Genomic DNA, 13,820 nt, shown 5'->3' with positions numbered 1-13,820 from the left:
GGTCATGAATTCAGCTTGCAAACTTATGTCCTTCAGCAACCACGGGCAAGCATTTATATAAGTTGTCTGCCAAGAAAAAGCATGTAGAAAGCTGTATTTGCTGCCCTTTAGGTGGTGGCTTTAGTCCTCCCTCTTGGCCCAGTTCTTTCCAAGCATATCTGGGACTTAGTTTCACCTGGGACAGCTTTTTTTTTTTTTTTTTTTTTTAAGCATACAGATTCCATACACCTAACAGTGACATCCAGAAGTCTTTTAGTTTTTACAAATTCCCAGAGGTGATTGTGAAGGAGAAAATCTGAAGTCACATTTTGGTAAACACTGAACTGAGCAATCTCTGATTTCTGGAAGCAGTTGTCAGTGGTAACAGTTTAGGGTAAAGAGTCTATAGATCTTTTCATTTGTGAGGAAATCATTCCTGGCTACTGTTTATATAGGAGGCATAAAACTAGGGCATGTCACCTTGATCACAAATAAATTTACTGAAATTTAAAAGGAAAAGACTTTCTGTTGCTTAAGAGAGCTCTTGTTTAGAGAACGTGAAATGTTGTTTATGGACTAGTTATCCATAGCACGTGGGCAAGGACAGCAAAGTCCACGCGGGGTCTGAGCTCCGAAATCAGGTCATCCTTCAGCCGTAGCTGCAGAACAAGGTTTGAGAGGATGCTTGCTAATTCCCTTTCATATACTCAGACAATATTCTGTACATTATTCTGTGTAATTCTGAATACTTTAAACCAGGTTCTTAATACACCCTAGACACTGCGGAGAAGCACAGCATGACACATTTTTAGGAGCAGTATAATGGTTTCTTTACTTTCATAGAATTTGTATTTGCATATTATCTGTTTCTGCCTACTAGAATTTAAACTCCTTGAAGGCAGAGAGTGAACCCCTCTCTCCCAGGTAGGCATGGCACATAAACTTCCCTGGATATCCCAAATGGAGAGGAATAATTTTACAGGATGTATGATTAGGATAAAAACACCAAGTTATTCCTGGTGTGTAAGCTAATCCATTTTTATTAGTCTTAAGTTACAACACTCACTGTTCAGAGAAGTTGTTGGACGTCTTAGTAGATTATTTTATTTTTAAAGCGTGTAAAATGTGGAAACGACCTAGAAATTAAGATTAGTACCTAAATGTCTTATTTTTGTTTTGTTCTTCTACCCACTTAGTAACTATTTATTGAACTAGAACATTCTAGGCACTGTGTCCAATGCTGATTATTGGGAAGTTGGAATCAAGAATCCATAACGTGAGCTCTCTCTAGGAATGCTTATAGCTGCCATCTCATCTGGCCTTGAATGAAGTCACTGTCTAGTTGTTATAGTTTTGCTTTGTCTTCTAACTCTTCCTCTTGTGACCTCAGTAGTGCCTGTTCAAAAGTGAAGCAAACCATATATAATAACGTGATTCCTGCAAATTCCAACTTGCGATGGGATCCAGACTTCATGATGGATTTTATTGAGAATCCCTCGGCGCGTAGCATCAACTACTCCGTGCTGGGCAAGATCCTCAGTGACAACGCGGCCAACCGCTACAGTTTCGTCTGCAACACCCTCATGAACGTGTGCATGGGCCATCAGGACGCTGGGAGGTGAGCCGGGCTCCACCGTCGCACGCGCAGTCGTTGCGTGGTTGCTGCTTTGAGATTCAGATCTTTAATCTCAGACATTTGGCTCTGTTTTTTAAATCTTATTTTGTTACTGAGTTTACTTCAGCTCTGTTCCAGGTGCTTTTCTTAACCTGGCTTATTGATCTGACGTAAGATGCTCTAGATACAGTCTATCAGTTGTCTGATCCGTTTCCAAAAACATATACGACAAAAATACCAATGAAAAATACACATACTTTTGGAAACGTTGGATTTAGGTCTTCCTTTTACTTTTCTTCATGTTTTTTAAAAGCATGAATTCATAGGTCAGATTTGTTCACAGAACTGAAAGTATGTTCATTGATATCTGTACTGGTTATTGTTTGTTGCTTGAGAGCATTAAATGTTAGAAAGCGTGTGAAGACATTTCCTTTCTCTTCCGTTCCGTATTCCAGTAGGTAGCTTGACAAGTGGGTTTTTATCATGTCCTTGGATCTGAGCAATGAAGCCCATGTTCGCGGACGCTGAGACTGTGTGCTGGTTGAGTTTATCCTGTGTGAGCATTTGTCTTTTGCCACGTTCTCCGGTGTTCCTCTTCTCCTTCGCAGGATTAATGACATCGCCAACTTCTCCTCCGAGCTGACGGCCTGTTGCACCGTTCTCAGTTCAGAGTGGCTGGGGGTCCTCAAGGCCCTGTGTTGTTCTTCCAATCACGTCTGGGGCTTTAATGACGTACTTTGCACTGTAGATGTAAGTGTTCTGTTTCATTTAAAAACTCAGCTGTGCAACTAAATATCCAGTTGGTAATTCTTTTTTTAGTTGAGTCAACTCTTAACTGAAATATTATAAATTTGTCTTCCTCTCTCGATAAACCGGAGTGTGAGTGTCAGGGATAAGTAAATGGAAGAAGAAAAAACAAAATGACTGGAACAGCCTACTTGAGAGTGGAGGTGCCCGGAGCCTCCTGGCTTGTTAGCCGAGACTTCTTGTCTGTGGTCTGCTCAGAGTAGTCTGTTCACACTTCCTAAGTGCCTTGGGTCCTTCATGGTGCAGGGCATAACTTAACTAAAGCAGCTTGCATTCTGAAGTCAGCCAGTTTGTTTTCTTAAGGTGAGAAAAACTCTCTTATGAGTATTGGTTCTGTTGTGTGGGATTAGGATGTCCAGGCGCAGAATTATTGGGGTGTCCAGTCTTTGTTAGTGACTGTGTCTGAAGGTTTTTGAAGAGATGTCCGTTACAAAGTATCACAGATTTCCTCAACTATCACAGTGCATCAGTGTGTGAATTTCTTAAAAATCCATCTTGATTCTTTATTTCTGCCTGTCACTTCGGTCACTTCCTGCAGTAATTCATGTTACATGTTAGTGTATCTCATATACAGGAGAACTGTATACATTATAAAAGCTGCCTCTCAATTAGTTTCATTTCCTAGTTCTGGTGTCTCAAGACCACATGGGCACCCCACCCTATCCTGTGGGCACCTGAGATGTAAACCTCATATCCAGACAGCAAAGCCCCACATGTCTGTCTTTAACACAGGTCCTTACTCTTTCACTTGTTTTTGTTTCACTTTACCCCTGCTTGTTCCCTCATCTGTAAAGCTGGAATTAATAGTATGAACCTCCAGGCACTGTGCTCTCTCTCTGTAAATCTCCAACCATAGTTTTTGACTTACAGGACAACCTAATGTGGAGGCTGCCAATACAGCTGTTTTTCTGTTTCTTTTCTGCCAGAGTCTTGTGAGATCTGTAAAGAGTAGACGTTTCACTCTGAAGGAATGATTTTTCCTCCTCTGATCCTCCGCTTTCTTTCTTTCTTTTTCTCCCTCACTCATCTTCACTCTTCTTTAAATTTAGGAGTCGGTGAGAATTTTCACAGTTGCTTTTAAAAACTAATTTAATTATCTTGCAAAATTAAGATTAGTTATTCCTGAAAGAAACATGAAAACACTCACAAGGCTTGTTTTTCAGTTAGGAGAACCTACTTGTTTTCCATTGCCTCCTAATGATCTTACCCTTCAATATCAGATTATACTGCATTCTGCCAAAAATATTACTTATGTTATATCACTTAGAGATATCTTGATTTTGCTTGTTTTATTGTTTGGTTTCCCAGTTACATATACTCAAGGTACAGCTTAGTATTATCTTAAAGCATTGGGATGTGGGTGAACCTCATTCTTTGTCTTAAAAAATAGAAAAAAAGCCTGGAGGGCGATGCACATAAGTGGTTTCCCTCTACTGGTTCCTTTTGGGATTTGAGATCTTATTGGTATTGCCTGCGTGCTCTTAGATATGAATCTTAAGTTGTTACTCCCAAGGGTGTTAGGTATTAAAACGTGTCAATGTTTTTCTTGAAGGTGAGTGACCTTTCATTCCATGATTCATTAGCTACTTTCATTGCTATTCTGATAGCACGACAGTGTTTCTCGCTGGAGGACGTCGTGCAGCACGTGGCGCTGCCCTCTCTGCTGGCCGCAGGTAAGCCTGTCCCCGGGCTGCTGTGGTGGGCGTCCCGGCGCCGCGGTCTCCCGCACGGTGAAGGAGGGGCAGAGCAGAAGCTGGGTAGGCATGCCTTGGGCAGTGGTACGCCCTCAGGGTAGAGACGGTAGGGTTATAATCATTGTTCCAACCAAAAGTCACCCTGATTTCAACGGAGCAGGTTGGAAACGGCTATTTTAATACTTGTTTTTAAGAGAGCACTCGGGTTTCTCAGGAAAGAAATAGCCAGTGCTTTGCTTTTTACCGTAAGGAGCATTTATTTAGATTACTCCAGAAACTTCAGCTTACGAGAAATGCAGAAGATAGGTTCTTCAGTATGTCACAAAACTTGCTTTTAAAATCCCCTCTCCTAGCTTGCGGAGATGCAGATGCGGAGCCTGGGGCGAGAATGACATGCCGCCTCCTGCTTCATCTCTTTCGAGCTCCCCAGGCCTGCCTGCTACCTCAAGCAACCGGTGAGATGACAGTTGGAAATCTTATCTGATGATGTTTTCATTTGGAGCTTTAGGTTTAACTTGACCAAGTAGGCTGTCCATTCTGTAATCTCCTTCCTGATTTTGCTGGGCTTGTTTCAAGGTGATGAAGGAAAGGGGTTGTCAGCACCTTTCTTTTACGTAATATCAGGATGTATTGAGAAACTCACATCAGGAGTTAATAAACAATAAAAATACCTCTGCTCCTTGGCCAAGCCATGCTGGTGGGCAGTGTGATCCTCCAACGTACTCTGCTGGTTATGAGCCATACCCTAGCAGCTTAGGGCAGTGGCATTTCATTTAATCTTTTACTAAGGTGAAGGGAATAGGTAATAATTCTAGGGATTAGAATTTAGTGTAGTCTGTTCCTAAAGATCATTTCTATGTAAATGTGTGTGTGACGTCAGCAGAAATGGATAAAAGTGCTACTGATTTTCTTTCAGTACATCTCTCTGAAGAGCAAAGCAATTGTCTTAATTATTAAAAAAAAAAAAAAAGTACTGGATACTGGCAGTGTCTCATAGTGAATCCATGAACCGTCAATTAAAGCTAGCTAATAGCAATTAAGCGTCCACAGCCTAGCAATGAAAGGCCCTGTTGACTGTAAATGGTTACAAACAGTGATTAATGATGATGATGAATCTGTTAAAGCTTTGTTGTTTTTCTCATAGGCAAACCTTTCCCCGGAATAAGATCATCTTGTGATAGACACCTCTTAGCTGCTGCTCACAATAGCATTGAAGTGGGAGCCGTGTTTGCTGTCTTAAAAGCAATTATGATGCTTGGTAAGATGATCCTGGCACTGAGCTTGGTTAATCACCAGAAACAGAGGCAAAATAATTTCTATTCAGGTTTAACTCTCATTAAAATTATTAGAAATATGTTTTTGTTTGTTTATTCTCTTGGAAAAATTAGTTGGCTTTATCCAAGTTCATGTTCAGTTGGACTCGAAGAAGTCTGTCCCTTCCTTACAGTTCTGGGGGAATTCAAATACTTTTTTTGTGTGGCATTTTAGCTGCCCACGGGGTTGTTAGGATTTCAATTGTTGGCGGAAGTCACACTTTGTGATGAACTCGGTTGAACTGGTAATCTCTGTAAAGGTTTACATTTCGTGTTATATTCCTGGACTAGAACACAAGAAAATCTGGGTTTTAATCTTAGTTTTTCATTGTGATCCTGAAAAAGTTTCTGTCCATCTGCCTTAGTTTTTTCATGCATCAGGTGATAATTACAATGATATTGATACTGTTGATAAATCAGTATTAGATATCATTGTTTTTTTCATTTAATTTATAATAAATTTTTTCATTTAATTTGTAATTTATGTTCAAGACCTCCCTGTATCTTTATTGATACGTATTCTCCAGGAATAGTAGTACTGTCTTTTCTGTTCATTTGCAGTGTACTACCTTAAAACATTTTTATTCTATAAGTCATTCAGGATTTGAAGGATTGGGAGGGATTCTTGAGTTCATACTGCCTAATTTCAACTTAAGGTACCCTCTTTTGGTCTTGACTAAACAAAAATTACCTCTTATGTTCCAAAGGAACTCCTTCTGGCCGGAACTGAATTTACTGAGTTGAGAGATGTTTTAAACGAATCTTAGACATGTTTTGGAATGTATCCTGACCTTTTTATGCCTCTCTCTAAGAAGTACTGGGGCTTCCCTGATGGCTTAGATGGTAACGAATCTGCCTGCAATGCAGGAGATCCAGGTTCAGTCCCTGGGCCGGGAAGATCCCCTGGAGAAGGAAAAGGCAGCCCACTCCAGTATTCTTGCCTGGAGAATTCTCCCATGGACGGAGAAGACTGGTGGGCTACAGTTCATGGGGTTGCAAAGAGTCAGACACGACTGAACAAACCACACTAAAGTATTATTTGGTGCTGATGAGGGTAGGTAACAAGAGTTTTCAAAAAACAAACTTTTTAAAGTTCACCTTCACACACACACACACACACACACACACACACACACACATTCCTATTGAAATGCGCACACACACACACACACTCCTATTGAAATGCGCACACACACACACACACTCCTATTGAAATGCACACACACACACACACACACACACACACACACACACCTATTGAAATGCCCAGGGATTTTGTGTTTGAAATGGAAAGGCAGAGCCACATGGAGAGCCACACGTCTGCTCTGAGCTCCTGGTACTGTACTGCCAGCATGAAATGCTCATTTCAGGAAGATTTCTCTACTTTTAATGTGTTTGAAAGGAAAGCTGGCCTGCCAGTTCTATTAAATAAATACAGGGACTAAGCAGTCAGGGGCTGACTTTTTTTTACTGTGGTATTTCTAATGCCCATCAGGGAAAGATTTTCAGTAAGCTAATGTTGAAAGAAAATAATATAATGTAGAGACATTATATTATCCCCTTGATTTGTGGGACTGGTTTAATCCCAAGCATAATTTGCCAGCCTCTTTAAGTATACAGATTTTAACATCAGTGCCTAATCACCAGTTTAGTTTTTATCCCATGGTGTTTCCTTGACCTTTTTAAGTGGCCCCAGTTCTTGGTGGATTCTCCACCTTCCTAAGTGATAGAAGGTTCTTCAGGTCTGAGAAGTCAGGATGGGGCTTGTTGAAGGGTCAGCAGCCCCTTGGACCAGGCAGGCACTGAGCAATGTGTCTGCTCTGTTGTCTCTCCCGTTGCAGAGGCTCCTAGCACAGCCTTCCTGACCTTCTCAGTAATGCCAACATCTAAACTGAATAAGGGTCTCCCAGACTGGGCTGGCAGACGTGTCTGTTTCCTTGTTTTTGCAGTTTTATTTGCCTCACTGTGTCCTTATCAAAGTGTTCTCTCAAGTCCTGTCCACTGGGATCTGTGTTGAGTTAGAGAGATAGGACTGTTTTATAGAATTCGATTTCTAATTTCTCTAGTAGTTTAAGGTGTGGAAATAGTTGTGTATAGGGCTTGGCTCAGTGGTAAAGAACACTCCTGCCAACTCAGGGGACGTGGGTTCTACCGCTGGGCCAGAAAGATTCCCTGGAATAGGAAATGACAACCCACTCTAGTGTTCTTGCCGAGAGAACTCCATAGATGGAGGAGCCTGGCAGGCTACAGTCCATGGGGTTGCAAAGAGTCAGACCTGACCGAGCACGCATGCCCATGATATGTATGGGCTTCCCTGCTGGCTCAGTGGTAAGGAATCTGCCTGACGATGCACGAGACACGGGTTCAATCCCTGAGTCGTGAAGATCCCCTGGAGGAGTTAATGGCAACCCACTCCAGTATTCTTGCTGGGGAAATCCCGTGGAGAGTGGAGCCTGGTGGGCTATAGTCCATGGGGTCGTAAAGAGCTGGACACGACCGAGTGACTAAATAACAACAGCAACAAGAGTTGTTTATATCATCTAAGGTTGGAAATAGCCTGCTGAATGTTGGTACATGCAGAATTCAGTCTTTGTTCCAACTTTTGCTTTGTTGAATTAAATGAATGCCTATGAGTGAAGTGAACTTGGTGCTTTTTTTGCATAAATATTTGAATGAGAAATGTTTGATAATATGTGATAAGATACTGAGTTAAAATGTATTGTGTGTTCCTCCCCACCCCTTAAGATTTTCTAAGTGAGCATTCACTAAGTGATTCTAATTTTTAAAATTCAACAGACTCAAAAGTTTTTCTTGATTGACTTATGGGTTTTAAAAGGCTTTTTGCACTGACCTGAGGTTGGTTTCCCTTACAGTGAAGTAGTGAGGGCCTTATCTAAACTCATTTGTTGGTTACGGGAATCTTTCCTGTTCGATGCTTGTGATCTTTGTAGGTAAATAGACAAGAGTTTGGAGGCTCTGTTTCCGTTTGGCAATCTTTTTTTTCTTTTAACCAATTTGCATTAATTTTTCACTTTTAAAATATGACAAATTTTTGTCTTTCATGGCTAGAGAAGATTTCTTATTTCCAGCTATTCAATAATTTTGCTCAGTACCCCCCACCCCCCGCCCCAGAATTTGTTGTGAGGAAAACACTTTCCTGAGCTTCATTTTACTGAGTATATGAGAGGTTGATCAGGTGAGGTTTCCTAACTTGGATGTTTACAAAGAGGAAAGTGAAAGACATGGGTTATTCAATGAATGCCCTATTTTCCAGGGCTTCCTTAGTATGCATTGCCCTTTTCCATTCCCAGGGAAATAAATCTCTCTTGTCAAGAAGTTGATAGTAAGGTGGGCTAAGGCAAAACTTTTCTCTTGACCTATGGATAGAAAATAAGTCATTCATTGTAAGAGAAGAAATGAAAAAGGGACATCTAGAAGGGTGAGTAACCCATTTTTTTCCTTGTCTATATAAGTCAAATGAATTTGCATACATTCGTGCTTGAAATATTGGTGAAATCAATGTTCTGTGATTATTGCGTGTGATTCATTAATGGCTTTTCCAAGTTTGGTGAAACTATAATTAATTTTATAAACGAAATTAAAAATGAGCCTTGAACTTGTTTTTTTCCCATGTCTGATGGAACTTCTCAGTGTTCTAGCATTTACTGTCTTGATCCCTTCTCTTTGTTGCTGAACAACTTACTTTGCAATAATGATCCCATTCATATATTTTAAATCTCTGAATGCTTGCCTTATTTATTTCCCAAATATTTGGCAATATTTTGAATTTCTGTGATTTTGCTTTTGTGATTCTGTCATGTAGGAGATGCCAAAATTGGCAATAACAATGTCAGCTCTTTAAAAAACGAAGACTTCACCATGAGGGGTTTACGGCGTGATGGGAATGCTGAGGATATCTGGACTGCCTCACAAAATTCAAAATCCTGTGGGAAAAGCATTTCCATCGAAACGGCCAATTTAAGAGAATATGCTAGATATGTACTGAGGACCATCTGTCAGCAGGTATTTTTCAGATTTAATTTGCCTTTTACTTTGAGTGTATTACTGTTCTTTTGGAGAGAAAGGCCCAATACTGTAGGAAACTTGTACATAGATAGTCCTCTTTTGCCTTCTCACTTTATTTTGAAATAATTTCAGATTTTCTGAGAGTTGTAATAATTTATAAAGAAGTCTAGTTATACCCTATACACAGATTCACTAATTTTTTAATATTTTACCGTATTTGCTTTAAAATTCTATTTGTGTATGTGTATGGTCTCATATATTTTTACTTAAGCATTTGAGAGGAGATAGAATAGTGTTCTTTTTTTACTTTTTAATCTTTCAGCATTTATCAACATAACTAAAATGCAGTTTTTAAAAGGAAGGAAACTTAGCATTGGTATCTTGAGTTTTTCTCACCTCTAGGCCACGTTCCAGTTTTGTCAGTTGGCCCAACAATCTTGGCTTTGTCTGAAGTTTCCTCTGGGTTAGTGTCAGATTATGCATTCCTCACCATGATACTATAGAAATATGTTATATTCTTCTCAGGTAATCACATCCAAAGGCACCCGAGGCCCATTTGTACCTCATTGGTGGTGTTAGTTTTGATCAGGCTGTCTCCATTGTATGGTTTTTTTAATTCTTGTGTTGCATGGTTATCATTTTCCCCCTTGGAATTAGTAGCCAGTCTGGGGGACACCGTCTGAGACAGCGCAGGTTTTCTGCTTCTCATCAAACTCCCTCACCGCCCACAGAGCATCCATTTCGATTCGTGTCTAAACCAGTCTTTACTATGATGGTTGCAAGGCGGCTTTTCCCAACTCCTCCACTGTGTTCACATTTATCAGTTTGCATTGTCCTCTAAGGAAAAGCCCAGCCTTTTCTGCCTTCCCTGCCTTTCTTCCACTTATCTGTCATCCAGACAAGTCACAGTATACTGTCCTCAGTTATTTTCGTGTTCAGACTTCCAGGTTTGCCCAGAAGTGGGAACCTTTTCATGCTGTCTCTTGTGCTATTTTCACATCTCTCTCGCTCTCTCTTTCTTTTTCAATAACAAGTACTTTCTTTCTTTCTGGCCTATCTTATATTTTTCCTGCCCCAGACTAGAATTCCTCATCTTTTCACGGAAGCTTGGTTCTATTTAGAAGAAGGTGGTGTTTAGAAACCAAGGTCTGAGTTCTGTATGTGCTTGTTGCTGTGGTCAATGTGCGTTTATTGCTTCTAGGCCCTTTTAGCAGACAGAACTGGGGAAAAAAGCATCCATATACATAAATGTGTGTGTGTATATCATGAGTTTATACTGATACCTCCAATTCTGATCAAACAGCTCAAGTTTTTGTTAGCATCCTTTCAAACTGTGTTGAAAGTGCTCTCTTCCATAATAAGAGCCCTGGATACCAATAACATCAATCATTTACTGATTCGTTGAGTTCTACAATACACCTGAAGTAGTTTTAGAATTACTACACCTATACTACTATGAAAAAATGAGTCTCCTAAAAGGAGTTGAGAATTTGCTTATTTTATAATTCTTTTTTCCCTAAGGTTTTACAGTATAGTGTTAAAAAGTTATTCGACCTTTCTTTTTCAGTGTGGATATATTATTCACTTGAGGTAGAATTGATTTCATTTGGTTTTGCTTGTGTTCAGTTTAGATTTCTTTCCTACCATATCTATCTTTAGAATAAGATGCTCCCAAAGGTCAACTGGGGTTCCCTGGTGGCTCAGCGATAAAGAATCTGCCCTCCAATGCAGGAGATATGGGTTTGATCCCTGGGTAGGGAAGACCCCCTGGAGAAGGAAATGGCAGCCCACTCCAGTATTCTTGCCTGGGAAATCCCATGGACAGAGGAGCTTGGTGGGCTCCAGTCCACGGGTCACCAGGAGCAGGACACAGCTTAGTGGCTAAATAACAATAGCAACAGCTAAACAACTGCAAAGGTCAGTCTGCTAGCGAGAAGGCATGCTCAGAGATGTACATCTCTTTCCCTCATCTTTTCTACACTCTGTTCTTCCCTGCCCCAGGTAATCAGTTTCATTATTTTCTGATTTATCTTTCCAGTTTTTATTAAATTCTCCTTTTCTGTAAAAAAAAGGCATAACCATATATGCTCTTTTTCACTTTGCTATTGTTATAATGTTGAGAGAGTCCTGTTTTTCTTAAAGCATATTGTAATCATGGTAAAAGTTAACTATTAGTCATATATATGTGGAGAGTGTGCTGAGTTGTGCATTGGTTTCTAATTGTGGGTACACACTGGAGAGTTTAAAAACATTTTGATGCTTAAGAAATTACTGATGTCTGGATAGCATTACTGAGATTGATTAATTGCTGTGATATGGAGCCGGATCATCCTTCTTTCAGCAATTATATGTGTAAGAAATTATCCTAAGAATGTAATTGTACAGAGAACAGATGTGCACAACTATTTATAAAGGTAACATTATTCACAATGATATCAAAAAGGAAGACAGTTTTCTCAGTGTTATTACTATGACCTGTCTATTCAGTGGGGTATATTACAGTGCATTCCATTCTATATTATAATATAGAATCACTACTGTTACTAGCAAGTTAAAAAAAAATGATTACAAAACAGTACTTAGAGCAAAGTTTCATTTTCCAACTGAAAATGCATACTGAGCTTTCTCCCCCACCTCCTTTTTTTTTGGGGGGGGGGGGCATATTTCTTTCTTGCATTCCTTTTTTTAAAAAAATTTTGTAACCAAGATTCTACTTTATACTTTTAAGAAGTCAAAATACTGGAAAATTTCTAAGCCTTTTCCCTCCTACTTTTTCCATGTATTATTTTTTAAGTGGAAAATTCCCTGTCCGCTTTCTGTTATGAGCCATGAGTTTAGTACAATCTAATTGCCATCTTATTTTTAGGAATGGGTAGGAGAACATTGCTTAAAAGAACCTGAGAGATTATGCACAGACAAAGAACTTATTCTGGACCCTGTGCTCTCAAATATGCAAGCCCAGAAATTATTGCAGCTGATCTGTTATCCTCATGGCATTAAGGAATGTACGGAGGGGGACAACCTCCAGAGACAGCACATTAAACGCATTCTTCAGGTGAGTGAAGATACTCTAAAGACTGTGTTTCTGTCATTTTGACACGTTCTTTGTGTTTGTAACAGGAGTTACTGACTCTTTTTGTCATTGCTAGCTAATTCTTTTTTATTTTATTTTATATTGTAGTGGTTTTTGCCATAAAGATGGTAACGATAACCCTATATGCAAAACAGAAAAAGAGACACCGATGTACAGAACAGACTTTTAGACTCTGTGGGAGAAGGCGAGGGTGGGATGTTCTGAGAAAATAGCATTTAAACAAGTATACTATCAAGGGTGAAACAGATCACCAGCCCAGGTTGGATGCATGAGACAAGTGCTCAGGGCTGGGGCACTGGGAAGACCCAGAGGGATGGGATGGGGAGGAAGGCGGGAGAGGGGGATCGGGAAGGGGAACACATGTAAATCCATGGCTGATTCATTGCTAGCTAATTCTTAACTTTAATTAATTCTGATTTTTATTCCCCCAATTTTCCATCTTGTGTAACAGCCATACTTTATTGCTGGGTAAATACGTAAACTGCAAGTCGTTTACAGCCATTATGTATCTATAAATGCAGATATGTTAATTCATGTCAATATTTATTGTGTTTACATGACAAATAAGCTTTGTAGAAGGACTGTCTTCATTATGTTATTCATAAAATATCAAAATCATTTTGTAATGGAGTTGTTTAGATAGACTTTGGGAGAATAAATGATTGTCTTATTCATTTCCATTGCCTAGCTGAGTAAGGCACATTATTTTAATATTGCTGTTTTTTCCTTTGTCTCTATAATGAGCGTATGTAATAGACTGGAAGCCTTTTGTGTCATATGAATCCCTTTATTGTGTGTGATCATTCCTCTGTATTTTTGAGAAAGAGAATACTGCAGGGGATTCTTACACTTTAGGACATGTTTGGAATTCTTAACGTGCTGACTCCGTCTTCCCCAGAACCTTGAGCAGTGGACGCTGAGGCAGTCCTGGCTGGAGCTCCAGCTAATGATCAAGCAGTGTTTGAAGGACCCTGTGAGTATATTAAGGAAATTTTAAGCACGAGTGTGCGTGACATATTATGGACACCAACACAGCATCGATGCTTGTGGATAAAGTGAAACACAGGCGCGCTTGTTTTCTCACGTCTGACTCCAGGGCTCTGGTTCGGTGGCTGAAATGAACAACCTGCTGGACAATATCGCCAAAGCAACGATCGAGGTATTCCAGCAGTCGGCTGACCTAAACAATAACGCTTCTAACGCTGGCATGGGCCTCTTCAACCCAAACGGGATTGGAAGTGCTGATACAGGCGGCACGAGGCAGAATGGAATAAAGACATTTCTAAGGTATT

The 13,820-nt window shown here is 40.0% G+C and overlaps 2 protein-coding genes across 3 annotated transcripts in view; one reads left to right on the top strand and one right to left on the bottom strand.

The window, feature by feature from the left end:
- MED12L (mediator complex subunit 12L) overlaps positions 1-13,820 on the top strand; it is a 343,991-nt gene that overhangs the window by 281,180 nt on the left and 48,991 nt on the right. For both annotated transcript variants that reach the window (XR_010664265.1, XM_065943498.1), the window contains exons 21-29: positions 1,370-1,597; positions 2,203-2,344; positions 3,954-4,074; positions 4,449-4,550; positions 5,240-5,353; positions 9,232-9,431; positions 12,301-12,489; positions 13,427-13,501; positions 13,625-13,815. Coding sequence is in view for 1 of the 2 variants with exons in the window: in XM_065943498.1 (XP_065799570.1) it covers positions 1,370-1,597; positions 2,203-2,344; positions 3,954-4,074; positions 4,449-4,550; positions 5,240-5,353; positions 9,232-9,431; positions 12,301-12,489; positions 13,427-13,501; positions 13,625-13,815 (1,362 nt within the window). In the remaining variant the exon portion in view is untranslated. The remainder of the gene's footprint in view (positions 1-1,369; positions 1,598-2,202; positions 2,345-3,953; positions 4,075-4,448; positions 4,551-5,239; positions 5,354-9,231; positions 9,432-12,300; positions 12,490-13,426; positions 13,502-13,624; positions 13,816-13,820) is intronic.
- Positions 1-13,820, bottom strand: part of P2RY12 (purinergic receptor P2Y12) — a 49,544-nt gene that overhangs the window by 27,036 nt on the left and 8,688 nt on the right. The window lies entirely within an intron of this gene.

The sequence above is a fragment of the Muntiacus reevesi genome, chromosome 8 (assembly GCF_963930625.1).
Source record: "Muntiacus reevesi chromosome 8, mMunRee1.1, whole genome shotgun sequence".
In the NCBI taxonomy this organism is placed as follows: Eukaryota; Metazoa; Chordata; class Mammalia; order Artiodactyla; family Cervidae; genus Muntiacus; species Muntiacus reevesi.
Note: the sequence above shows the minus strand (reverse complement) of the source record. Positions and strands in the feature narration are given on the sequence as shown.